This window comes from Pongo abelii, chromosome 11 (assembly GCF_028885655.2).
Source record: "Pongo abelii isolate AG06213 chromosome 11, NHGRI_mPonAbe1-v2.0_pri, whole genome shotgun sequence".
NCBI lineage: Eukaryota > Metazoa > Chordata > Mammalia > Primates > Hominidae > Pongo > Pongo abelii.
Genome location: NC_071996.2, coordinates 104,095,904 through 104,120,385, shown reverse-complemented (window position 1 = coordinate 104,120,385; position 24,482 = coordinate 104,095,904). Strand labels below are relative to the sequence as shown.

At 42.1% G+C, this 24,482-nt stretch overlaps 2 protein-coding genes and 1 non-coding gene across 10 annotated transcripts in view; 1 reads left to right on the top strand and 2 right to left on the bottom strand.

Annotated features, from left to right (window-relative positions):
• Positions 1 to 834: 834 nt before the first annotated feature.
• NIF3L1 (NGG1 interacting factor 3 like 1) lies at positions 835 to 17,037 on the bottom strand. 3 transcript variants are annotated; one of them, XM_002812735.5, is made up of 7 exons: positions 16,925 to 17,037; positions 13,937 to 14,398; positions 12,895 to 13,057; positions 9,342 to 9,468; positions 7,570 to 7,708; positions 5,309 to 5,392; positions 835 to 1,267 (listed from the first exon to the last, which is right to left on the bottom strand). In XM_002812735.5, the coding sequence occupies exons 2-7, from the start codon at positions 14,370 to 14,372 to the stop codon at positions 1,083 to 1,085; spliced, it is 1,134 nt and encodes a 377-aa protein (XP_002812781.1). In that variant the 5' UTR covers positions 14,373 to 14,398; positions 16,925 to 17,037; the 3' UTR covers positions 835 to 1,082. The 3 variants fall into 3 exon arrangements, with proteins under 3 accessions (XP_002812781.1, XP_009236255.1, XP_054405616.1); XM_009237980.3 differs by having other exon boundaries at positions 16,503 to 16,953; XM_054549641.2 differs by lacking the exon at positions 16,925 to 17,037 and adding an exon at positions 14,527 to 15,343.
• Positions 5,657 to 5,758, bottom strand: LOC112132451 (U6 spliceosomal RNA). Its single transcript, XR_002914219.2, has one exon. It is a non-coding gene; the product is annotated as a U6 spliceosomal RNA (small nuclear RNA).
• The window catches only part of PPIL3 (peptidylprolyl isomerase like 3), a 20,151-nt gene continuing 12,653 nt past the window's right edge, over positions 16,985 to 24,482 (top strand). The window contains exons 1-4 of one of the 6 annotated variants that reach the window (XM_009237975.4): positions 16,985 to 17,072; positions 18,660 to 18,730; positions 20,554 to 20,628; positions 23,882 to 23,975. In XM_009237975.4, the coding sequence (XP_009236250.1) occupies positions 18,728 to 18,730; positions 20,554 to 20,628; positions 23,882 to 23,975 (172 nt within the window). In that variant the 5' untranslated portion in view covers positions 16,985 to 17,072; positions 18,660 to 18,727. The other 5 variants (XM_009237976.4, XM_009237978.4, XM_009237977.4 and 2 more) reach the window with 5 other exon arrangements.

Below are 24,482 nucleotides of genomic sequence, written 5' to 3'. Positions count from 1 at the left end.
ACTTTAAAATGGTGAATTTTGGAAGGGGGGGGGCGGGAAAATAAAATGGTGAATTTTATGTTATGTGAATTTTACCACAATAAAAAATAAAAAGAGAAAAAGTTGCTTTACACAAAAGCATGAAGTAAAAATTACATGTGGTATGGTAAAATAGCACAAATCATAAAAGCAATCTAAGAATGCCTAAAATGGAGAGAATATTGCTTTAGCCAGATTACCTGAGAACGGCAGTCCTCAGGTGGAGAAAGGTGTATCTGCCCTGCCCAACCAGCAGCAGGCAGGCAGGGGCCTCGCAGCCCAGTGCAGGCGCTGTTTAGAAAGGGGCATCCACATGGATAAAAGGCCCAGATTAAATGAGGCAGGATGATATTTTGAGATATCTGACTTTGTTCTTTCTGCTCTGGAATTTCACTCCCTGGCCCTGCCCCCTGCCTGCGGCAGCCAAGTTCATTGCCAGGAGAGGGAAGTGACAGAGCAGAAATCGGGAACAAAGGACTGTGGAAGAAAAAAAAAATTACAGGTAAGTCATCTAAAAAGCAATAAAGTAACAGTAATATGAATAATGGTTGTGTATATATATTTTCAAAACAACATCCTGATAAATCTCATTCTGATTCTGAAATTTAGGTGAGAGACTGGAATGTAGGCAGAACTAGGAACAAGGACAAACACACCTTCTTAACACTGCAAAAAGGCTACTACCTAGAAAGAAGTGTTCAAGCCAAAGTTTTTCAAGCATAATGTTAACTAACCAAGGGCAGAGATACCCAAATGGATCCATCCCATCTACAATTAAACTAAGGACAGAATCACTTGAGCTCCTTCCAAAGAATGTTAAGTAAACAGATTTTATTCAATCTTTCCTAGAGTTTATAATGAACATTTGTTATTTAATATGGTAGTTATATTACAGTTTTACCTTACGCGTGATAGAACATTTGGTGAATAAGATTAACAAACCAGAAATGATGATACCCTCGAAGACACTCTTCTGGAAGCACACCAGTCCCACTGATTCATGTTACAAATTTAAGTTGGCATCCAGCTGATTTGTAGAATGTGTTATCCTGATGTTTCTGCAATTATACCACCTGAAGAGGGTCCCTGTCAGTCTCTGATAGGATAATATTTATCTTATTCTCCAAGTGAGAACCCAGCATATCTCGAAGGTCAGAAAGAAAGCCTCGTTCAGTGTTGCTGTGTTCACAGACGATGACATTTATTCCTTGGGAAGCAGCATCCAAAATATCATGATGGGACATCTCACCTACCAAAAAGGGAAGAGCAAACTCTTAAATGCTAGATATGGAATCTGTGGAATGAGGAAACACAAAAGCAGAAATACCAAGTTTGTAGTCTATATGAAGTGAATGTAATAGAGCAGAACTGTTTTACATATAAATCTAGAAAGTAGTGTACAGTTTTCTTTTATGTCCTCCAACTTAAAAAGAGAGAAAAGTCTGGGCGCGGTGGCTCACGCCTGTAATCCCAGCACTTTGGGAGGCCTAGGCAGGCAGATCACCTGAGCTAAAGAGTGCTAGACTAGCCTGGCCAACATGGTGAAACTTCATCTCTACTAAAAACACAAAAATTAGCTGGGCATGGTGGCGCGTGCCTGTAATCCCAGCTACTCAGGAGGCTGAGACAGGTGAATCGCTTCAGTCCAGGGCCTGGAGGTTGCAGTGAGCCGAGATTGCACCACTGCACTTCAGCCTGGGTGACAGAGCAAGACTATCTCGAAAATACAAAAATAAAATCCATCCCACTGAGAATTCCAACTTCTTTTTCCTTAGCAGACCCCAAGGCAATTATCCAATCCAACATATCTGGCCAGAACCAGATCCGTAAACACCCATTCAAAGTGTTTCTACAGTAAAATGAATGATCACTGCCAAGTAAAATGAGGCCTTCAGAAAATTTGCCTCTTATGTAAGTAATAAATACCTCTGGAGGATATTATATGTATACTGCCCAGAAGACTTATGCTTTGTAAGCACCAGTATTTCTGTCGTCAACTTAGTCTAATATATAAGGATGAAATGAATTTAAGATTACTTCCAGGTTAAAAACAAAGTATTTTTCTTTGACTTAAGCAAAATCCCTAGAAACTCCGGAGGGAATCTCATCTGTTGTGAAAAGATTTGGGGAAAATTCATATTCTGAATTTTTAATTTATTTATATATATATATATATATTTTTTTTTTTTTAGACAGAGTTTTGCTCTGTCACCCAGGCTGGAGTACAGTAGCATGATCTCGGCTCACTGCAACCTCTGCCTCCTGAGTTCAAGTGATTCTCCTGCCTCAGCCTCTCGAGTAGCTGGAATGACAGGCACCCACCACCATGCCTGGCTAATTTTTGTATTTTTAGTAGAGATGGGGTTTCACCACGTTGGCCAGGCTGGTCTCGAACTCCTGGGCTCAAGTGATCTGGCTGCCTCAGCCTCCCAAAGTGCTGGGATTACGGGCGTGAGCCACCATGTCCAGCCTAATATTCTGAATTTTTTAAAATGCAGTTTGTGAATTTGATGACTTCTAATTTAAGAGCAAAACTGCACTGTGTACAATTTGGTTTGTTCTTTAAAAAGTACAATTTTGAACTGTATTTAGAGACAGAAGGGCATATAAATTTAAGAAAAAAGGGTTCTTAGAAAAAAAAGAGTTCTCTTTTAATTTGCCCACAAGAAAACACCTATAAGTAAAAAAATGAGTTTTTTTAAATCCAGAATTTTTCAGTTCCCCACAATCTTCTCCTAATAAGTGTCATCTCATTATAAGGAATAGTTTTTATTCAAGCACCTTTTAAAACATCTTAATCTATAATAGTAAAAGTAAAAAGCAAGAAAAGACACTAAGATGGCCCAGCTGGAAGCCTTGTTTTAGGAAAGGTAAGTCTGGCTGCCTGTAATGTGACAAATTCATTGGCTGGAGAAGGCATGAAAGGGGGGACATCAGTGAAGACCCTGCAATAATAGCTGAAGCCAACGGAAAGAAAAGCTTAGCCCAGGATGGCAGCTTGGGAAAGAATAAGCAAATGGAGAATGAAAAGACAAATGAGAGAACCTAATTTGCAAGGAGCAGGCTCCCCATCTGCTGGTCTTATGGGGTATTACCCTTAACAACCTAATACAATGAGAACACGGCCTCAGGCTCACAGGAAGCGTGATGAAGTTCAGCAGAGGTCCTTTAGGTGGGGCTTCACATCTCTGAAGTTATACTCAAAAGTGATGCCTCACAGACCAGAGACATCTAATGCTAGCCGGATAATATATTTTCTATTTCTCCCCACAGCCAGATAGGAAGGACATTTTAACATTTTGGAACTGCTTGAATTTATCTTATGCACGTATCATTATACTTTATCACTGTTTTAAAAAACTAGTTTTTAAAAAAGTATTTATAAGGAAACAGATACCCCAAATTGAGAGAGAAGCACAAAACAAAGAGCCTATACTCTTTAAAAATGTCAATGCTATGAAGACAAAGCTGAGGAACTATTCCAGACTGAAGGAGACTAATAACAACTAAATGCAATGTGAGATCATTGGCTGGATATGGATCAGAAAAAGAAATGCTATAAGCGTTTATCAATTGGGAAAATGTGAATATGGATTGTATATCAAGTAAGTGTTTTAACAATATTAAATTCCCATGTTTGATAATTGTTCCATGGACTTAGAATGTCTTTGTTCTTAGAAGACTATACACTGAAGTATTGACAGATAAAGAAATTTTCATGTCTGCAATTGATTACAAAATGGTCCTGGGGAAATACATCAATATATATATAGAACATATTTTAACTTGTATATATTATGTATCTATACATGCAAACATAAATGTGTATAGACACATATATAATATGTACATAGAGAATGTACAAATATGGCAGAATATAACCATTAGTAAACAAGGTGAAGAGCATATAGTTCAGTGTACTATTCTTGCAACTTTTGCGTAGGTCTGAAATTCCTAAGTAAAATGCTAAAATGAATTTTAAAATAGACACAATGCTGTAAGATATTCATATTGAAATTTCACTTTAATCTGGTAGAAATTTAAGGGCTTACAAAAATCTTTTATCTTCAGAAAATATAAAATAAGTAATAGTCACATACATGTTTTGTTTTTTTAAATCAATTTATTGGTTTAGAGCAATTCCATCAGGCTTGCTCAGATGCTGCTCCTTGGTACTTCAGGATGTGACAATGCTTTGAGCGCAGCAGCCTTTGTAAGAGAGTGTGCTATATAACAAAGTGTGGGTGTGGGAGGCAAGGGAAGAAGCATGGAAGTAGCCAAAGGAATGGCCAGAGGGCTAAGAGCCTAGAGCCTGGTCCTCGAAGTGGGAAAAGTAATTCTTTAACTCATTCTCTCCTAACCCTAAGAAGGAGGAGGTAAACAAAGTAGCAACCCCTTAAAATGCCTCCAAATCCTTTGGAGGCGTAATGGGCCATGTTTGGCCATATTCCTGAGTAGTAACTACATAAAGTAATTCTTTCAATAAAAATTAGCCAGGACCTATTAGGTAGTATCCTCAATGAGAGAGTATAAGCCCCAGCAGCCAGACAATTACTATCCAACAGAAGTGCACATTGGAGGTCAAGGACAAAGTGATAGGGACCCACAAGAGGCAGGAGCAGGACAGTGTCAGAGAAGGCTTCTCAGAGGGCGTGTTCACTTATCACTAGGAGTACAAGGAAAAGGCATTCTAGCCAGAGAAAACAGCATAAGCAAAGGGTACAGGAAAGGGGATGCAATGTTCAGGCTCCACCAGACAGATGAAGGAAATCACTGAAGTCTTTTTAATCAAGACCATCAAATTTGCACTTTGAAAAGTTAATTTCAGGAGAGTATATGGAAGATACCATTAGAGGGTTGATGCTGTACTTCAAGTAGGAGATAGTGCCTGGATAGAGATAAGGGGGAAGATTCTAGAAAGATTTGGGAGCTTGAATTGATAGGAACTGATGATTGGCTTTAGGCTGAGTAAGAGGAACCATTTCCTAGCTAAGGTGACAGGGTAGAAAGTATCCCACTGACGTGAAATCTGAGAGGTTTGGGACAGTTTAGGAAGAATGTAGGTAAAATAAATGCTGACCATTAATTTTTGAGATAATGTAATAAATTGTTCAATGATTTCATCCCTCCACAAAGAATGCAGTATGTCCCCAGTTCTGTTGTAGTTTCTGTTTAGTTCAGGTTCAGAAAACATTAATTAGGTATCATCTATGTGCCAGGTACTGTCCTAAAATCTGCCATTTTTGATTTTGCAAAAAATTAACCAAGAGAGATCCAAAGTCTGTCCTACCTGTGAGGTAAAGGTCAGCCTCAACACCCTGCAGAACGCTGCTCCCAGAACCAGCACACAGGGCCACGACTTTGACCTGGGACTCTTCAAAACAAAGGAAACAAGAGACCAATACTTTACAATTCCCTTTCATTTTACTATTATAATTTATACCAAGAATCCTAAACATAATACAGATTTCACTCCTGGTCTCATCACCAGTATATGAATTGTTCTTACTGCATTTTAAAAAAACATGTTTTAATATAAGCAAACAGGTCATTCTTTGATATTGCATAGCTAACCCAAGGCACGGTTATTATTCCTTTGTTGTGTTTTTTTTTTCCCCAACAACCTTTGTGAATTGCGCAAAATACGGAACAATGCACAAATTTGTGTGTAATCTTTGCGTAGGTGCCATGCTAATCTATATCATCCAATTTTTAGTACATGTGCCGCTGAAGGGGGCACCGTTATTCCTTTGGACATGGCTGCACAAACTCACAAACCACTGAATAGTACTAATGGTGCAGCTCTAGGCTGTATTGCAACATTGCTAGGTAAAATAATCTCACCTGGGTCTTCAGACAACAGTGAGAGGCAGGCAAGTACTATCTCTATTCTCAGGTGAGGAAGCTAAGGAACTAAAAGGACTATGAGAAAGAGGAATGCTACAAATGGATTTGGCACTATTTTCAAATATACTATTTATTCTCAAAAAGCATCCTCTGAAAAGTGAAATAACAGCAACTTTCGAGCCAAAATCCAAGTATTTAGCACTTGGGTTTCTACAATGAACACTTCTTTAGTGGTCACTCCAGTTCAACAGCATGGTATCTCAAAGAGGGGGCTTTGGAGTTATTTTGGAAGTCAAATCCCACCTCTGCTATCCATTTTCTTTGGACACTAACTCCCTTGGGTTGTTTGATCTAACTGGACTTCTAGATAAGCTACTGATATGGTTTGGCTCTGTGTCCCCATCCAAATCTCACCTTGAATTGTAATCCTCATAATTCCCACGGGTCAAGGGCCGGACCAGGTGGAGGTAATTGGGTCATGGGGGCAGTTCCCCCATGCTGTTCTCGTGATAATGTGTGAGTCTCATGAGATCTGATTGTTTCATAAGCGTCTGGCATTTCTCTTGCTTGCACTCATTCTCTCTCCTGCCACCCAGAGAAGAGGTGCCTTCCAACATGATTGTAGGTTTCCTGTGGCCTCCCCAGCCATGCAGAACTGTGAGTCAATTAAACCTCTTTTCCTTATAAATTACCTAGTCTCAGGTATTTCTTCATAGCAGCATGAGAACGAACTAATAAAGTTACTTATCTCTCTGAACCACAATTGTTCACCTATAAAATGGGAGAAATAGTACCAACCACAAAGCTAACAACAGCTAGCACTTTAACTATACTTAATGTGAGCCAATCACTGTGCCATGTCACATGGATTATACTACCACCCTCTGAGTTAGGTTTTATTATTAATGCAGTTTTTACAGATGAGGCTACTGTGACACAGAGGGCATAAACAACTTGTCAAAGACATGCAGCAAACAGGACAGACAAATCTGAAGCCAGGTTGTCTAAGCTCAGAATCCACACCTATAACCGCTGTGCCCCACTGCTTTTGCCAGCAGGAGCTCACATACTTAGGACAATCAGTACAGTGCTAGGCTCACTGAAGGTGTTGAACAAATGTCTGTTCACTCTTTTTGTTCTCAAAAGTACCAGGAAAGGCCAGAAGAAAAAACTACAAGACTTAGGAACTGCAATGGATCAGATCACTCAGTAGCACCTCACTAGAAAATATTACCAGTCTTATAAGTGCAAAGTTTATGTTGTAATTGTAACAATCATGATTCCAGCTCTCTTCCTGACACATGGTAAGATTGCACTTTATGCCTCCCTTGGTTGTATTGGGCAACATGACTAATTCTGGAAAATGAGTTGAGCAGAAATTAACATGTTTCCTGGAATTTTAAACTGATGGTTTAAGACCCTGCAAAACTCCCTCCCTCTGCAACAGCAACCAGTCTACAATGGTCAGACTTCCTACAATGACCGACTTGAACACATAGCATGACAGAGAAATAAATCTCATTGATTAAGTCAATGAGATGTATTCCACATCAGAACCTGGCCCACCCTAATCAATAACATAAACCAATTATCTCCTATGAGCTGCTAACACATTCTCTATCACATATTAATACAACCAAGAGTTTCAACCTTTGTCAAATGTTAACAGCAGGCATACTGGATAAATGAAGGAGCTATATTTACCTAAGGTTCTCCCCACCCCAAGGGCTAAGCGAATATGAGATAGTTTTAGGTGTCTTTTTATTCGATCAATCATGGTTGCCAGGCAGACAGATTCATCCAGTGTGCATAACCGTCCCATTCCAGTATGTAGAAGCAAAGGCTGAGGAGAAACAGAAGTTAGAAACGGTGTCCATTGTTAGTCCTAAAACAACAAATGCTAAAATCATCAACATGTACACTGTGAGGTTACTATAGCAAGCTCCAGGCTAAATGTGGGGATACAAACCTGACAAAATCATTCTTCTAGGAGTTCACAGTTTTCTAGGAAGGCAGATGTTTAAATCAATAATCAGGCCAGGTGTGGTGGCTCATGCCTATAATTCTAGCACTTTGGGAGGCTGCGGTGGGTGGATTGTTTGAGCTCGGGAGTTTGAGACCAGCCTGGGCAACACAGTGAGACCTCATCTCCACAAAAAAATCCAAAAATTAGCCAGGCACGGTGGCGTGCGCCTGCAGTCCCAGCTACTTGGGAGGCTGAATGGGAGGTGGGCTTGAGCTACCCAGGAGGCAGAGGTTGTGGTGAGCTGAGATTGTACCACCGCACTCTAGCCTGGGGACAGAGCCAGACCCTGTCTCAAATAAAATAATAGAACTGTTTAAATACAAGGTAGGTGCTACAGTTGCAGCAGCACAAGGAATGACAAACTAAATGAGCTGTGACTTGGGGGGCTTGGGGAGTACTTGGAGGAAGGACTTAGGTCTTAGAGAAAACCGTAGAAGAGTTAAAAAGGGGGAAATAAAGAGTTTAAAAAGGGGTGATGTCAAGTGCAGTGTGGCAGGACAGAGGTACGATGAGATGGAGAAAGGCATTCTAAACAGAGAGAACATGGACAAAGGTGCCAAAGACTTGAGAAACACACTGTGGGGGCATATCTAAAAGAAGACAGTATGGCTACTGTGCAGAGCACATGCTGTGGAAGGAGAAGAGGCTGGAGGCCCGGACTGTAGCAGGTCATTAAGGGCTTCCGACACCATGCTAAAGAGCCTGGACTGCCTCCTAGGTGCTCGGTGAGACTACTCTCATCGCAGAAAATGAGAGTTTCAATGACTGTGGTGGCAGAGCCAATACAGAGGAGAAACACTGTATAGATATGAGGCCAGACTCAGCAGGGCTTGGAGTCAAGGAGGAATGTGAAAACTTGGAAACTAAAGTAGATAATGATACTGAAATATGAAATATGAAAAAAAAAAAAGAGGGGGGCAAATGGATAAAGTATTTGGATATATTGAATTTGAAATACTTGTGGGCTCTGTAAGTGCAAAACATCCAGAAAGTAGTTGAAAATATGGGTTCTTGTCATTTTTTCCCTTAAGAAAGCATTCTAAGCCAAAAAGTAAAGATAGGAATCATCATACAAATGGCTATCAAGTTAAAGAAGTGAATGACATGGTCCAGGCAGAGGGTGTAAAATAAGGAGAGCAAACCTGTAACCAAATCTGTAACCCTGAAGAAGTACCAATATTTTCCTGTTCCTGGAATGTCTCCCTTTCTCAATAACTTCCTAGAGAATATTATGCTCTCATTGCCATTTTGTACTTTAGATAACAGTGAATGGCCTGTTGATCTAATAATTTACAAATGAATTTGCTGAAGAAAAATGCAAAGTAATGATACTCATCAAATTGTACATATCAAATATGTACAATTCTTAGTATATCAATTATACCTCAATAAAGCTGTTAGAAAATGTGTGCGCAGTATTTTAAAATCAAATACAAAATATTCTTATTACCTTCTCCAGTGACAGAATTTCCGTCTTCTGATAAAGTTGTTTGTTCCGGGAAAGAAAATCTACCACCTGCATCAAAGCCTTCTGAGTACAATTCAGATTAATCCGTGTTTGTTCCTCATTACCAGTCCTAGGGGGGAAAAAATCACTCCATTTAGGACAAATATAGCCAAAATGTATTTTAGATAATCCACAGTTTACAAACCTACTATAATAGATTAGATTTATGTGGAACCAAGGAAGAATAGATTAGATTTATGTGGAACCAAGGATTTAACCAACAGAACCCATTTAACCTGAAACTAATCCATTTTCTAGAATAGCATTTCTCTAACTCTAGTAGGCAGAGTCTAGTAGACTCTGATCTAGTAGATCAGAATCACCTGGAGGATTATTAAAAGACAGAGTGCTGGGCCCCACCCCTGGAGTTTCTGATTCATGGGGGTCTGAGAGGTTACCTTTCTAACAAGTTCCAGGTGATGCTGATGTTGCTGGTCCAGGGACCTCACTTTGAAACCACTGTTCAAGAACTGTTCTCAATCCCGATTGAGCATCAGAAATTTCTTGGCTGGGTGCAGTGGCTCACATCTGTAATCCCAGCATTTTGGGAGGCCAAGGTGGGCGGATCACTTGAGCCCAGGAGTTCAACACCAGCCTGGGCAACATAGCAGGACCCTATCTTATTATTATTTTTTTAATTATTAAAAAATTAAAGTTAAAAAAAAAAAAAAAAAAGAAGGCCAGGCACAGTGGCTCACACCTGTAATCCCAGCACTTTGGGAGGCCAAGGTAGGTGGATTACCTGAGATCAGGAGTTCAAGACCAGCCTGGCCAACATGACGAAACCCCATCTCCACCAAAAATACAAAAAAAATTAGCCGGGCGTGGTGGGGGTGCCTGTAGTCCCAGCTACTGGGGAGGCTGAGGCAGGAGAATCACTTGGACCTGGGAGGCGGAGGTTACAGTGAGCCAAGATCACACCACTGCACTCCAACCTGGGCAACAGAGTGAGACTCTGTCTGAAAAAAATAAAAAATAAAAAAAATTCCTTCTAGCTTCTTAAAATAACAGCTGCTGGATCCTTCCACAGAACCAGTGAATAGAACATCTACAAATGGGGCTGGGGCAAACTGAATTTTTTTAAAGTCTTAGAGATGATAATTTTAAAACATCATTGAATTTGAGAATGTCCTGGACAGATTCTCAGGCAAACTCCATTCTAATTATAAGGTCTGAGGTGAATACAAAAATCTGATTTTTTTTTTTTTTGAGACAGAGTCTCGCTCTGTCGCCCAGGCTGGAGTGCAGTGATGCAATCTCGGCTCACTGCAAGCTCTGCCTCCTGGGTTCACGCCTTTCTCCTGCCTCAGCCTCCCGAGTAGCTGGGACTACAGGAGCCCGCCACCACGCCCGGCTAATTTTTTGTATTTTTAGTAGAAGTGGGGTTTCACAGTGTTAGCCAGGATGGTCTCGATCTCCTGACCTCGTGATCCACCTGCCTCAGCCTCCCAAAGTGCTGGGATTACAGGCATGAGCCACTACGCCTGGCCAAATATCTGCATTTTTAAATAAGCACCTCATTAACAATCACGCAGGAGGCCCTTGGATCACCCTCTAGAGCCTCTCCAAAATTACTGACATCAAGAAAGTTTCACATTTAACCATAAACTCTAAATATAATCATAAAATTCTAGAACTAAAGGACACCTTTAAAGATAATCTGGAAGCATTAATTATAAACTCTGCAATCACCTGTGACATTTTTAAAAAGAAAACCAATGCCTTGATCCCTATCTAATGGTAAAACTCAGATATTATCTACAATATGGAAAAGCTGGAATCGAACTAAAAAGTCCATCAGCAGGAAGAGGAATGCTTAAAGAAACTACCATTCATCCATAATAAGAAACATTACAAGCAATTAAAAATAATGAGAGGTTAGGCAGGGGGCAGTGGCTCATGCCTGTAATCTCAGCACTTTGGGACGTCAAGGTGGACACATGGCTTGAGCCCAGGAGTTTGACACCAGCCTAGGCAACAAGTCAAAATCCTGTCTCTACAAAAGACAGAACAATTAGCCAGGCATGGTGTCAAGTTATACCTATAGTCCCAGCTATTAGGGAGGCTGCAGTGGGAGGATAGCTTGAGCCTGTGAAGTCAAGGCTGTAATGGACTGTGATCATGCCACTGCACTGCAGCCTGGATGACAAAGTGAGACCTTGTCTCTCAAAAATAAAAAATAAAAAACCGGCTGGGCACAGTGGCTCACGCCTGTAATCCCAGCACTTTGGGAGGCTGAGGCAGGTGGATCACGAGGTCAGGAGTTCAAGACCAGCCCACCCAACATGATGAAACCAATCTCTACTAAAAATACAAAAAAATAACTGGGCGTGGTGGCATGCACCTGTAGTCCCAGCTACTCAGGAGGCTAAGATAGAAGAATCGCTTGAATCAGGGAGGCGGAGGTTGCAGTGAGCCAAGATTGCACCACTGCACTCCAGCCTGGGTGATAGACCTAGACTTCGTCTCAAAAATAATAATAATAATAATAAATAAATACATAAACCAAAAAAACTCCTATCTCTGCCCTAAATAATGATTGACCTTATAAAGAGGCACTTAATGTATTTTTCCCTTGAAGTGCTTGGCACCTATAGTCCCAGCTAACTGAGAGGCTGAGATAGAAGGACTGCTTGAGGCCAGCAGTTTAAAGCCATGGCAAACTACGATCATACCACTGCACTCCAGCATGGGAGTCGCTTTTTTTTTTTTTTTTTTTTTTTTTTTGAGACAGAGTCTCGCTCTTGTTGCCCAGGCTGGAGTGCAATGGAGCCATCTCGGCTCACTGCAACCTCTGCCTCTCGGGTTCAAGTGATTCTCCTGCCTCAGCCTCCTGAGTAGCTGGGATTACAGGCATGCGCCACTATGCCCAGCTAATTTTGTATTTTTAGTAGAGACGGGGTTTCTCCATGTTGGTCAGGCTGGTCTCGAACTCCTGACCTCAGGTGATCCACCAGCCTTAGCCTCCCAAAGTGCTGGGATTACAGGTGTGAGCCACCGTGCCCAGCCTGGGAGTCTCTTAAAACAAACAAAAAAAGACTATTCAGAAAAGTATTTCCCATGATGTTAAATAAAAAGACTGATTTATGAAAATATATATTTAAAATGTAAAGATAAATATAAAAAAGAAAGCGCTTGGGAATCACTGATTTGCTGGGAACCAATAAAAGCCTTATCACCACATCACTAGGATCTATCTGTATTCTCTAAAGTAAAAACAACTATCTTTGAACATTACCAGGATTAGAAATACTGTAGGTAAAACGCATAGTATAGTCCCCTGACACAGAAAATACTTAGTGTTACTTACCGTTTTTATTGTTTTGAAAAAATTCCATAGTTCTCCAGGACCCACAAACAAATAAGGAGTATGCTGCTTTGTAAACCAACTCCAGAGAAAATTATTTGTTTCAAGCCTAAATACCAGGGTTATAGACTTTGTAAGGAAGATGCTTACAAATAAATACACACAAAAAAAGAGAAAAATAAATTGTACCTAGCAGAAAAAGAAGTGACAGAAACACCGTCAATTCCTTTCACTGCAGACATGACTTTGTCCAGGTCTTGGGTGTGGTTAACGTTGAATTCTACTCGGTGGTTTCCCTCTGTAGGGTAGTTGGGAGCTTTGGAAGGATGTATGGGCCTGGAGGTACAAGCTCCTAGAGAAAATATTGTGGGAAAATGGGAGTTTTGGGGGGTAAGAGATTAAGATTTAAAAGTAAGATAAACTATTATAGGCAAAATTTCTAAGAAATGACTTTTTTAAAAGATTCATTCTCATGCTTATATAACACGCACACACATACATATCCCTTAGATATACATCACCAGTCCCCATAATCTAGGAGTTTGGTATGGACATACAAAATCAAATTATTTTCAGAATTATTTTCCAAAAGATTCTTAAATCTCTGAAAAACTTGGACAAGAAAGACTGATTCATACATTTTCAGATAATACACAGAATGGTCTACTGCTTGGTAAATCTAGCCATGTAAACCATCATTCAGGTTGCAAATGCTCATACTTTATTTGACCACATTAATCCAGATATCATCATAAAAGCTTCAGCCCGAAATGAGTAAACTAAAGACTTACTAAAATAAAGCTAAAATCCATCCATCATTCCCTCATTGTGCTAGGCATAAGTAAACATTCACTAAAAACATTCATTAAAACCCTGATATCTATTTACCTGACTTATCAATCAAGTGTATTCTGGAGAGGCCTGAGCTTTCAATTCAACAAGCATTTTCCAAGTGCCTGGGTGGCAGGCATTGTGCCACAAAAGTGAGGAATGATGAAGCTCAGTCCAGTAAGGAAGACTTCTGCTCTCCTTACTCCATAAGAATAAAAAATGTTTCCTTTTTCAAATGCAATTTAACTGCCAAATTTCAGCAACATTATTTTAAAATTATTATATAAAAATGGAATCATGCCCTCCCCAACCCTAAAGCAGTTAAAACTTTACTGGAAAGACATTCTAAAGTTTCAAAGTATTTGCAGGGAAAATATCAAATATGAAAGAGGCTTCTCACCAAGCCCTTTAGCCAACCAGTTGTTGACGCCCTGGGGCGCAGCATCATAGGCTGTGTGAGGAGAGTAGATACCGACTCTGTTCTCCAGAGCCCGGATCACCAGGCGCTCCTTCCAGGTGTTCCAGGTTATGCGCTTCATGGGTCGGAAGATAGGCGGATGGTAGGAGAGAATGAGGTCTGCCTTCTTTTGCAGCACCTCCTCCATCACTTCCTCAGTCAGGTCATTGGTCAGGAAGAGTGTATTTACAGTATGTGGTGGGCTTGGTTCCACCAGTAATCCAACATTGTCCCAACTCTCAGCAAACGAGAGGGATGCAAAGTCATTCAAGGAAGAAAGGAGAGCCTTCAAATCCATGAAGGAACGAGAAGAATTGCAGATAAGGGAATCTACAAACCGGACTGTCGTGGGGACTGGGCGTACGCAAGATGACAACATACAGAAATCAGGTAAAGTTCAAGTTTCTGAAGTCAAAACAAAGAAAATGGTACACAGGTACACTTTAGGCCTGGATCTTTGAGGCATCAAAGCATATGGGCAAAAGAGCTGTCATCATAGAGATCTGGGTTCAAATAGTGGCTCTGCCACTTACCAGCACACTGTAACTTAGGTAAGCCATTTAACCTCTCCAATCTTGTTTTCTCACCTACGAAACAGAGATACTATAACCCACTTCACAGGCCATCCAGAGGAGCAAATGAATTATGTAACCTAGCAAAGCCTGGTACATAATACACAAACGTCCATCCCGTCTCCTGCCTCACACACCCTTGTTCTTATTCTCCCTACCCTTGCTTCAACCAACCTCCTCCCTAATCCATTTCTCTAAATATTACCCTTCCTTTTCCCAAGCCCCCTCCAACTTCTTAAATAAAACTTTTCTTGACCTCCATTTTCAGCACCCTTCCCAAGGCTCCCCACCCCTCAGTATTCTCATAATTCTGTGTGCCCATTATGCTAAAGCTACTATGTAATAGGAACTAACTTCAATAAATCTCAGTATCACTAATATAAGCCAGCACTAAATGCTTATTGCATAGAATGACACTGCCCGCCTCCCCTGATTGCAACAGAATTTGGAGTTGGGGTGGTATATACTGGCATTACAATGTGCTTTACCAAAAAACAGAATAATGTGGCGGGGCGCCTGTAATCCCAGCACTTTGGGAGGCCGAGGGGGGAGGATCACAAAGTCAAGAGATAAAGACCATCCTGGCCAACATGGTGAAACCCTGTCTCTACTAAAAATACAAAAATCAGCTGGGCATGGTGGCGTGCACCTGTAATCCCAGCTACTAGGGAGGCTGAGGCAGGAGAATCGCTTGAACCCGGGAGGCGGAGGTTGCAGTGAGCCAAGATCATGCCACAGCACTCCAGCCTGGCAAGAGAGCAACACTCCGTCTCAAAAAAAAAAAAAAAAAAAAAAAAAAAGAATGTTTAAAATGTCAAGTGCTTTATCAGAATCAAGAATCAAGGAATACACACGCAGGTCACTCTACAAATGGGCAGGGTCAAGGCAGAAAAAGGGAGAAGCCACTGCCCCTTAAGCAACATTTGCTACACAAAGGCCAGGCTCAAGAGGTGGGAGGGGATAAGGCATAGGGTACTTTTCCCAGACAGCCTGTAAGCCTTCTAAGTATCTACATCCAACAAGGAACTGAAAAGGTTGGCAACAGAGGGAAGGTGGGAGGGCAATGGAAAGGTAGAAAAAAACTGCTGGCTCCAAAATATGCACAATTAGTAAATGTTTAATCAAATAACCACAAAAGATAATGCTGTCAACCTCATTCTTAAACTTACCACTTATAAACTTTTTGAAGAAAAGCATTTCATAGTATGCACAATAAGAAAGCATAGCCAATTGTAAATTTGATGAAATATCCATAAGCCAATTATTCCAAAAGCAATTTTTCAACATTTCCACTTAATGAGATGAAGATGTTTATTTAACACATTATTTAAAGTGATACAGGGTCTCCAAAAACCACTCGAGGTCTTCCAAGTTTGTTTTTGTTTTTTTCTTTTTGACACAGGGTTTCACTAGTCGCCTAGGCTGGAGTGCAGTGGCGTGATCTCAGCTCACTGCAGCCTCGACTTCCTGAGCTCAAGCAGATCCTCCCACCTCAGCCTCCTAAGCAGCTCGGACTACAGGCGCGGAACACCACACCGGGCTAATTTTTGTATTTTTAGTAGAGATGGGGATTCGCCATGTTGCCCAGGCTGGTCTCAAACTCCTGCGCTCAAGTGATCCACCTGCCTCGGCCTCCAAGAGTGCTGGGATTACAGGGGTGAGCCACTGCGTCCGGCCTTGGAAGATCTTCTAATGGTCCTCATAGTACTCCATTCTCCAGAATTTTCTACATCTGGCAAGCTCGAAAGTGAAACCCTAGTGGGCCACCATGCAGGTTTTGAGTTATTTACTGTTACAGATGAGGAAACTGCGAGGCTACATGGCCACAGTCAACAACGACAACAGAAGGCAACATAGTATGGTGGTTAAGAGCACCGACTCGGAAGCCAGCCTGAATCCGAGAGCCAGAGCTGTGCAACAGCAGGTAAATGACTTACCTGTGCAGTTTCCTCCTTAATGGAAATAGTGCCCAGGCCACAATATCGCGAGATTTACACGTAAAGCTGGAAACAACTCCTGTCCTAGAGTAAGCACTGTTTACTATTAAGCAGCATCAGTAGGGCCCCTTTGCAACCTGCAAACCGCTCCCTCGACGTTACCTCATCTATACCTCATTTCAGTGCCACTTCAGGCCTTTTCCAGGACAATGAAAAACCACGAGACACAGCCAGTAAGTCTGAGTCAGGACCCCTGTCCCACTAGTGCGCTGTGCTCTGGTGCGGCAGGGCAGTTTTCTGACCCAATCTCCTCTTCTGCTATCCTCTGCAGCACCAAGATAACAATCACAGCCGGCCCCAACCGGCACCTACCGCGAAGGTCACAACTACACTCGCGGGTTTTTAAATCGCCCACTACTCACCAGTCCCGGAAACCTCTCTGCGTCACTTCCGGTCCTGCGTCGGCGCTCCGGGTGCTGTGGCAATTGGCTCCCCGTAGCGGGAGAGCTGGGCGGAAGTGGTCCTTTCCGTTTGGCTGCCGAGTGTAAAGCATTGCTTGAGGTTGCCCAGGTAGTTTCGCCTTACACTTCTTGTCCCAGTGCAATTATTAGTAGAGCTCCCTTTCACTGTCAGATTTCCGGTTGGGGATAAATTGCATTGTCGTTTTGGTTTGAGATAGGAAGATGAGGGGAGGAAGGAGGTGAGGCGGTAAGGGGCGTTCTCTCTCTTGGGTCCCGCGCCCAACTTCCGCTGGCCCAAAGAAACTATAATTTTGAACCAACAGACCTCTGCTGGCATCTGCGATTGCATTTTTCCTGTTTTAACAACGGCTGTGCTAAACGAAGTAGTAAAGCCCAAGTATGGAGTAACGTCATTCTTTCATTCACTTATTCGAATGCTTGCTGAGTTCTGTGATGCTACAGGTTTAGTTCTTGGGATACTGCGAGTGAACAGTGGGCGGCGAGGCTGTTGTTGCAACGTCAGAGTAAAAGAAGGACCCTGCACGGCGGCCTCCCAGCACTTCGGAAGGCCGAGGCGGGCGGATCACCTGAAGTCAGGAGTTCGAGACCAGCCTGGCCAACACGGCGAAACCCCGTCTCTACTAAAAATACAAAAATTAGTCGTGCATGGTAGCGCGCGCCTGTAGTCCCACCTACTCGGGAGGCTGAGGCACGACAATCACTTGAACCCGGGAGGCGGAGGCGGAGATTGCAGTGAGCTGAGATCGTGCCACACTGCATTCCAGCCTGGCGACAGAGCGAGACTGCGTCTCAAAATGAAAAAAAAAAAAAGAGAGAGAGAGAAGTTCATAGTACATTAGTGATAAGTGCTGTGGTGAAAAAAAAAAAAAAGAGAAGTTCATAGTATATTAGTGATAAGTGCTGTGGTGAAAAAAAAAAAGAGAAGTTCATAGTATGTTAGTTGATAAGTGCTGTGGGAGAAGGAAATAGGAATGTCCTAGGGCTGAAGGGCTAAAGCAGTTCTATGTAGGATTGTCAGGTCAGTTAAACTTGACATTTAAGCAGAAATTTGGAAGTGAGGAAATTAGCCGTAGAGATGTCTGAGTGTAAGAATTCCAGGCAAAAGGGACACCCAATTCCTGGACCCTAAGGGAAGGTATCTGGATTATTGGGTGACTTGCAAGGAGGCTCTTGAAGAAGAGCAAGCCGGGCAAGTAGGAGATTGGGAGGCTTGAATCGGATAGGATATCTCGTCATTACTTCTATAGCTGGGTTTTTATTACCTAGAGGATGCCATTAGAGGATTTTTTTTTTTTTTGACGGAGTCTCGTGCTGTCACCCAGGCTGGAGTGCAGTGGTGCGATCTCGGCTCACTGCAGCCTCCGCCTCCGCCTCCTGGGTTCAAGTGATTCTCCTGCCGCAGCCTCCTGAGTAGCTGGGACTACAGGCGCCCGCCACCACACCCGGCTAATTTTTGTGTTTTTAGTAGAGACGGGGTTTCGCCATGTTGGCCAGGCTGCTCTCGAACTCCTGACCTCAAGTGATCCACCCGCCTCGGCCTCCCAAAGTGTTAGGATTATAGGCGTGAGCCACCACGCCCAGCGAGGATTTTTATTTAAAATGTGCAGTAAAGATGAGCGTGTGTGAGTTAAGACAGAAAAATGAGCCTAATTCTTTTTTTCTTTTGGGACTGGAGACTTACTTTTGAACTCGCTGTAAGACTGAGAAATTACGTAGTCCTTCCTGAAACCACTAAGAGGAAAAATGGTAAGTTTTGAGCAATTTTTATCTAATGTCTTTCATTATAAGTAATTTTTAGAAATTCAGTCAAGGGCAATAAAAGTGCATGGAAATTGCAGTGGCAAGATGGAGAAATTGTATAATATAGAAGCACTTAATATGGAATAATTCTTTTAAAAAATACACAAAATTACTTTAAAATTATTTAATGTTGTCACTTAAAATGCACAGAATTTACCTTTTTTTTTTGAGTTTCACTCTTGTCGCCGAGGCTGGAGTGCAGTGGCGTAATCTCGGCTCACTGCAGCCTCTGCCACCGGGTTCAAGCAATTCTCCTGCCTCAGCCTCCCCAGTAGCTGAGACTACAGGCGCCTGCCACCACGCCCAGCTAATTTTTTGTATTTTTAGTAGAGATGGGGTTTCGCCATGTTGGGCAGGCTGGTCTCGAACTCCTGACCTCAGGTGATCTGCCTGCCTTGGCCTCCCAAAGTGTTGGAATTACAGGCGTGAGCCAACACGCCCAGCCAGAATTTACCTTTTATGGAGAAAGGTTGATTACAAGATAGATAGAAATGGAAAGGGAGAGTTGAAGGAGCAGAAGAGAATAGACAGGTCTGACAATTTTATTTGGATTATTTTGCTCTAGATCTAAAGTGGGCAACTAGGCTGGGCACAGTGGCTGACACCTGTGATCCCAGCACTTTGGGAGGCGGAGGTGAGAGGGTTGCTTGATCCCAGGAGTTCCAACACCAGCTTGGGCAACACAGTGAGGCCCCCGTCTCTACTTTTAAAAAAACAATTAAATAAAGTGGGCAACTAGAACCTGAAGTAGAAAAAGGCAATGAGAATAGTGCCCTGCTTCTCCCACACACATCTTTAACCTGCTCATACTCTCTAACTGCTAGGCCAGGCGCGGTGGCTCATGCCTGTAATCTTGGCACTTTGGGAGGCAGAGGTGGGCCGATCACTTGAGGTCAGGAGTTCGAGACCAGCCTGGCCAACATGGTGAAACCCTGTCTCTACTAAAAATACAAAAATTATCTGGGTGTTGTGGCATATGCCAGTAATCCCAGCTACTTGGGAGGCTGAGGCAGGAGAATTGCTTGAACCCAGGAGGTGGAGATTGTAGTGAGCCGAGATCGTGCCACTGCACTCCAGTGTGGGTGACAGAGCAAGACTCCACCTCAAAAAAAAAAAAAAAGGAGAAATGAAAAAGGAACCCTCCAAATTGTTTTCTCTCTCTCTGGAATACAGTATCATATCAAGGGGTATACAGGTTACAGAAAAACAGGTACAACAAAAACAAAAAGCAAGCAAGAAAGCACTGTGGTTATCTCTGCACATTTAAGATTTAGAAACACTGACACTTGTTATATTTTTGTTAGTCGAGAAAGGAATTATTTTTTAACCCTGTTTCTCAGAATTAAATTACCTAAGGAAAATGGTGGAAATTGTTTTGAAAAATCATTTTCTCATCATTTTTCTATAAATGAGGATGTTGGTGAATTGCCATGTACATCAATAATACATAACAATTGTTTTTATTTTTCTTGATAAAAAATTCAAAGTTAATTCTTTCCATCAAAATATTTACTTCCAAATTTTTATCATGGATACTACTTAACCCTAACATTTATATTCTGGAGTTTTTTCTCTACTGTTGAGATCAATTTTGAGGAAAAAGTACAACTTACCTCTAAGAGCTGCTTTGTGGATGGGTCATCTCTGAAGCAGTATTTCTGTCTGTTTTTATTCAGATTATCATCTTGAATATCCACACAGGGAAATAAACAATGCATAAAGTCACCTAAATAAATTTCATTTGTTCTCACATTTTCTCTCCTTTTTAGTCTGTGACACTGCATACAGATGTAGGTGATATTAAAATTGAAGTCTTCTGTGAGAGGACACCCAAAACATGTGAGGTAAGTACCATTATTTACATATTCAACATCAGTTAATACAACAAGATAACCACTTTGGAATTGAATAATCTAACCTAAATAACAACAAAACTTTCTGTAAAACCATTGTTAGGGAAAACTAGCCATCCTAACTTCTGGCCTGATTTCCACTTATTTGTCCAATGTCAAAGGTGGATCAAAGAGAACATAGATAATTTTTCGGTAATGATAGAGTAGCCAGTATCTTTTTCTTTTGAACTAATGTTCTTCAGGAAACGTAATCATTAGGACGTTATATTACTTTTTTTCTTTCTTTTTTATTTATTTATTTATTTATTTTTTTTTTTGAGACGGAATCTCGCTGTGTCCCCCAGGCTGGAGTACAATGGCGTGATCTCGGCTCACTGCAACCTCTGCCTCCTGGGTTCAAGCAATTCTTCTGCCTCAGCCTCCCCAATAAGTGGGATTACAGGCATGCGCCACCATGCCTGGCTAATTTTTGTATTTTCAGTAGACACAGAGTTTCACCATGTTGGCCAGGCTGGTCTCGAACTTCTAACCTCAGGTGATCCACGCACCTCAGCCTCCCAAAGTGCTGGGATTACAAACATAAGCCACTGCACCTGGCCTTTTTTTTTTCAAGACGGAGTCTTGCTCTGTCACCCAGGCTGGAGTGCAGTGGCATGATCTTGGCTCACTGCAACCTTCGCCTCCGGGGTTCAAACGATTCTCCTGCCTCAGCCTCCCAAGTACCTGGGATTACAGGCACCCACCACCATGCCCAGCTAATTTTTGTATTTTTTTAGTGGAGACGGGGTTTCACCATGTTGACCAGGCTGGTCTCAAACTTCTGACCTCAGGTAATCCGCCTGCCTCAGCCTCCCAAAGTGTTGGGATTATAGGCATGATCCTCCGTGCCCGGCAGGATATTATATTAAAGAATTGTTGTATACTTTTTTTTTTTTTTTTTTGAGACAGGGTCTTGCTCTGTCGCCCAGACTGGAGTGCAGTGGTGCAATCATGGCTCATTGCAGCCTCAACGTCCTGGGCTCAAGCAATCCTCCCACCTTGGCCTCCCAAGTAGATAGGACTACAGGCGTGTGCCACCATGCCAGGCTAATTTTTTTTTAATTTTTTATAGAGATGAGGTCTCACTATGTTGCCCAACTTGGTCTCGAACTCCTGGTCTCCAGCCATCCTCCCATCTCAGCTTCCTGAAGTGTTGGAATTACAGGCGTGAGCCACCATGCCTGACTTGTTCTATACATTATTTCGCCTGTTTATTTTTATTTATTTATTTTTTTGAGACAGAGTTTTGCTCTTGTTGCTCAGGCTGGAGTGCAGTGGCCCAGTCTTGGGTCACTGCAACCTCCGCCACCCAGGTCCAAGGGATTCTCCTGCCTCAGCCTCCCTAGTAGCTGGGACTATAGGCGCCAGCCACCATGCCCAGCTAATTTTGTATTTTTAGTAGAGATGGGGTTTCACCATGTTGATCAGGCTGGTCTCGAACTCCTGACCTCAGGTGATCCACCTGTCTTGGCTGCCCAAAGTGCTGGGTTTACAGGCATGAGCCACCACACCCGGCCTGTGTCACCTGTTTAAATGACAAGGATGGAAGGAAGAAGAGTCACCTGTATATATTCATTTATTCAACAATTATTTATGGCTAGGCATGGTGGCTCACATCTATAATTCCAGCACTTTGGGAGGCTAAGGTGAGCTCAGAAGTTCTAGGCTTACCTAGGCAATATAGTGAGACCCCCATCTCTACAAAAAAATACAAAAATTAGCCAGGTGTTGTGGTGTGAGCCTGTTGTCTCAGCTACAAGGGAGGCCAAGGTGGGAGAATTGCTTGAGCCTAGGAGGTCAAGGCTGTAGTGAGCTCTGATCACACTGCTGCACTCCAGCCTAGGTGACAGAGCAAGACCCTGTCTCAAAACAAAACAAAAAACCCATTATTCGTGAAAGGCTATCTTGCCCCAGAGTCTGGAGATACAGTGATGAGCAACAGACATTCCTTACCCTCATGGAGCCAATATTTTAGTTGTAAAAATAAACAGGGCAGGAAAATTAAGTAATTATATTTTTAAGAAATTATTTTTATTTATTTATTTTTTTAAAGATAGAGATGAGGTCGTACTATGTTGCCCAGGCTGGTCTTGAACTCCTGGACTCAAGTGATCTTCCTGCCTCCCAAAGTGCTGAGATTACAGGTGTGAGCTGCTGTGCCTGGCCTAAAATTAAGTAATTCTAAAAGATGATAATGCCTTGAAAAAAATTAAGTGTTGAGATAGAGAATAATGGGAAAGGAAGAAGGTGAGGGCAGGCGTAGCCAATAAACTAATACTTAAAGTAAATGCAAAGGTATGAGGGCATCTCCATGGAAAGAGGTATAAAAAGAATATTCCAGGTATTCAGATTCAGAAAAGGTTGTGAAATAAAATTTTAAAAAATTGCAAGGCCAGGCACGGTGGCTCACACCTGTTAATTCCAGCACTTCGGGTGGCTGAGGCAGGAGGATCATTTGAGCTCAGGAGTTCAAGACCAGCCTGGGCAACATAGGGAGACACTGTCTCTACAAAAAAAAAGAACATTCCAGATATAGAAATCTCAGGTACAAAGTCCCCCAGGTAAGAAAAACTGCCCCTTTTGGATTAATTGTCAGAATGCTGATGGAGTTTAGGTAGTAAGCAACAAGAAAGCAGTTCTTAGTATATGTGATGAGGAGATAAGCCAGGTACTGCAGGGCTTGTTAGGCCCTGCTGAAGATTTTCTTTTTGTTTTTTGTTTTTTGTTTTTTTTTTTTTTGAGACGGAGTCTCTGTCGCCCAGGGTGGAGTGCAGTGGTGCAATCTCGACTCACTGCAACCTCCGCTTCCCGAGTTCACGCCATTCTCCTCCCTCAGCCTCCAGAGTAGCTGGGACTACAGGCGCCTGCCACCACACCCAGCTAATTTTTTGTGTTTTTAGTAGAGATGGGGTTTCACCATAGCCAGGATGGTCTCGATCTTCTGACCTCGTGATCCACCCACCTCGGCCTCCCAAAGTGCTGGGATTACAGGCGTTAGCCACCATGCCCGGCCAAAGATTTTGTATTTTATTCCAAGAGGAGAAGGAAGCTATTGAAGTGTTGTAGGCAGGGAAATGACATCCAAAGTAATGCCAAAAGTCATCGTTTAAATATGCTGCTATCACGTTTTCAGTAAATATGATTGGTTTTTTGTCTTAACTGGGTTTCTGCTGCATCATTTCTCAATCATTTTTACTCCCTTCAGAATTTCTTGGCTCTTTGTGCCAGTAATTACTACAATGGCTGTATATTTCATAGGAATATCAAGGGTTTCATGGTTCAAACAGGAGATCCAACAGGTAAGTTATTCCATTAACTAAGATCTAAGGAACTGAATGTATAGTATGAAGAAGTGGGTAAAAGAAGAGGAATTAAATACGTGGAGTTTTTGTTTTGTTTTGTTTAATAAGTTCTGTTCTACAAGTACAGAACATGTAGGTTTGTTACATAGGTATATGTGTGCCATGGTGGTTTGCTGCACCTATCAGCCCGTCATCTAGGTTTTAAGCCCAGCATGCATTAGCTATTAGTCCTAATGCTCTCCCTCCCCTTGCCCCCCACCCCCCAACTAGCCCTGCTGTGTGTTGTTCCCCTCCTTGTGTCCATGTGATCTCATTGTTCAACTCCCACTTATGAGTGAGAACATGCAGTGTTTGGTTTTCCGTTCCTGTGTTAGTTTGCTGAGAATGATGGCTTCCAGCTACATCCATGTCCCTGCAAAGGACATGATCTCATCCTTTTTACGGCTGCATAGTATTACATGGTGTAATTTTAAAGCAGAAATTATTAGCACCTACCCCTAAAAT

Bases quoted from the DNA above. Each gene is read 5' to 3' on its own strand.
- NIF3L1 (XM_002812735.5), bottom strand. From the start codon at position 14,372: ATGTTGTCATCTTGCGTACGCCCAGTCCCCACGACAGTCCGGTTTGTA. The intron at 9,469-12,894 runs GTACAATTTATT...TTTCCCCCCTAG, and splicing joins GTCACTTCTTTTTCTGCTAG to GACTGGTAATGAGGAACAAA. The intron at 5,393-7,569 runs GTAAATATAGCT...TTTGTTTTGAAG, and splicing joins TGGGGTGGGGAGAACCTTAG to AGTCCCAGGTCAAAGTCGTG.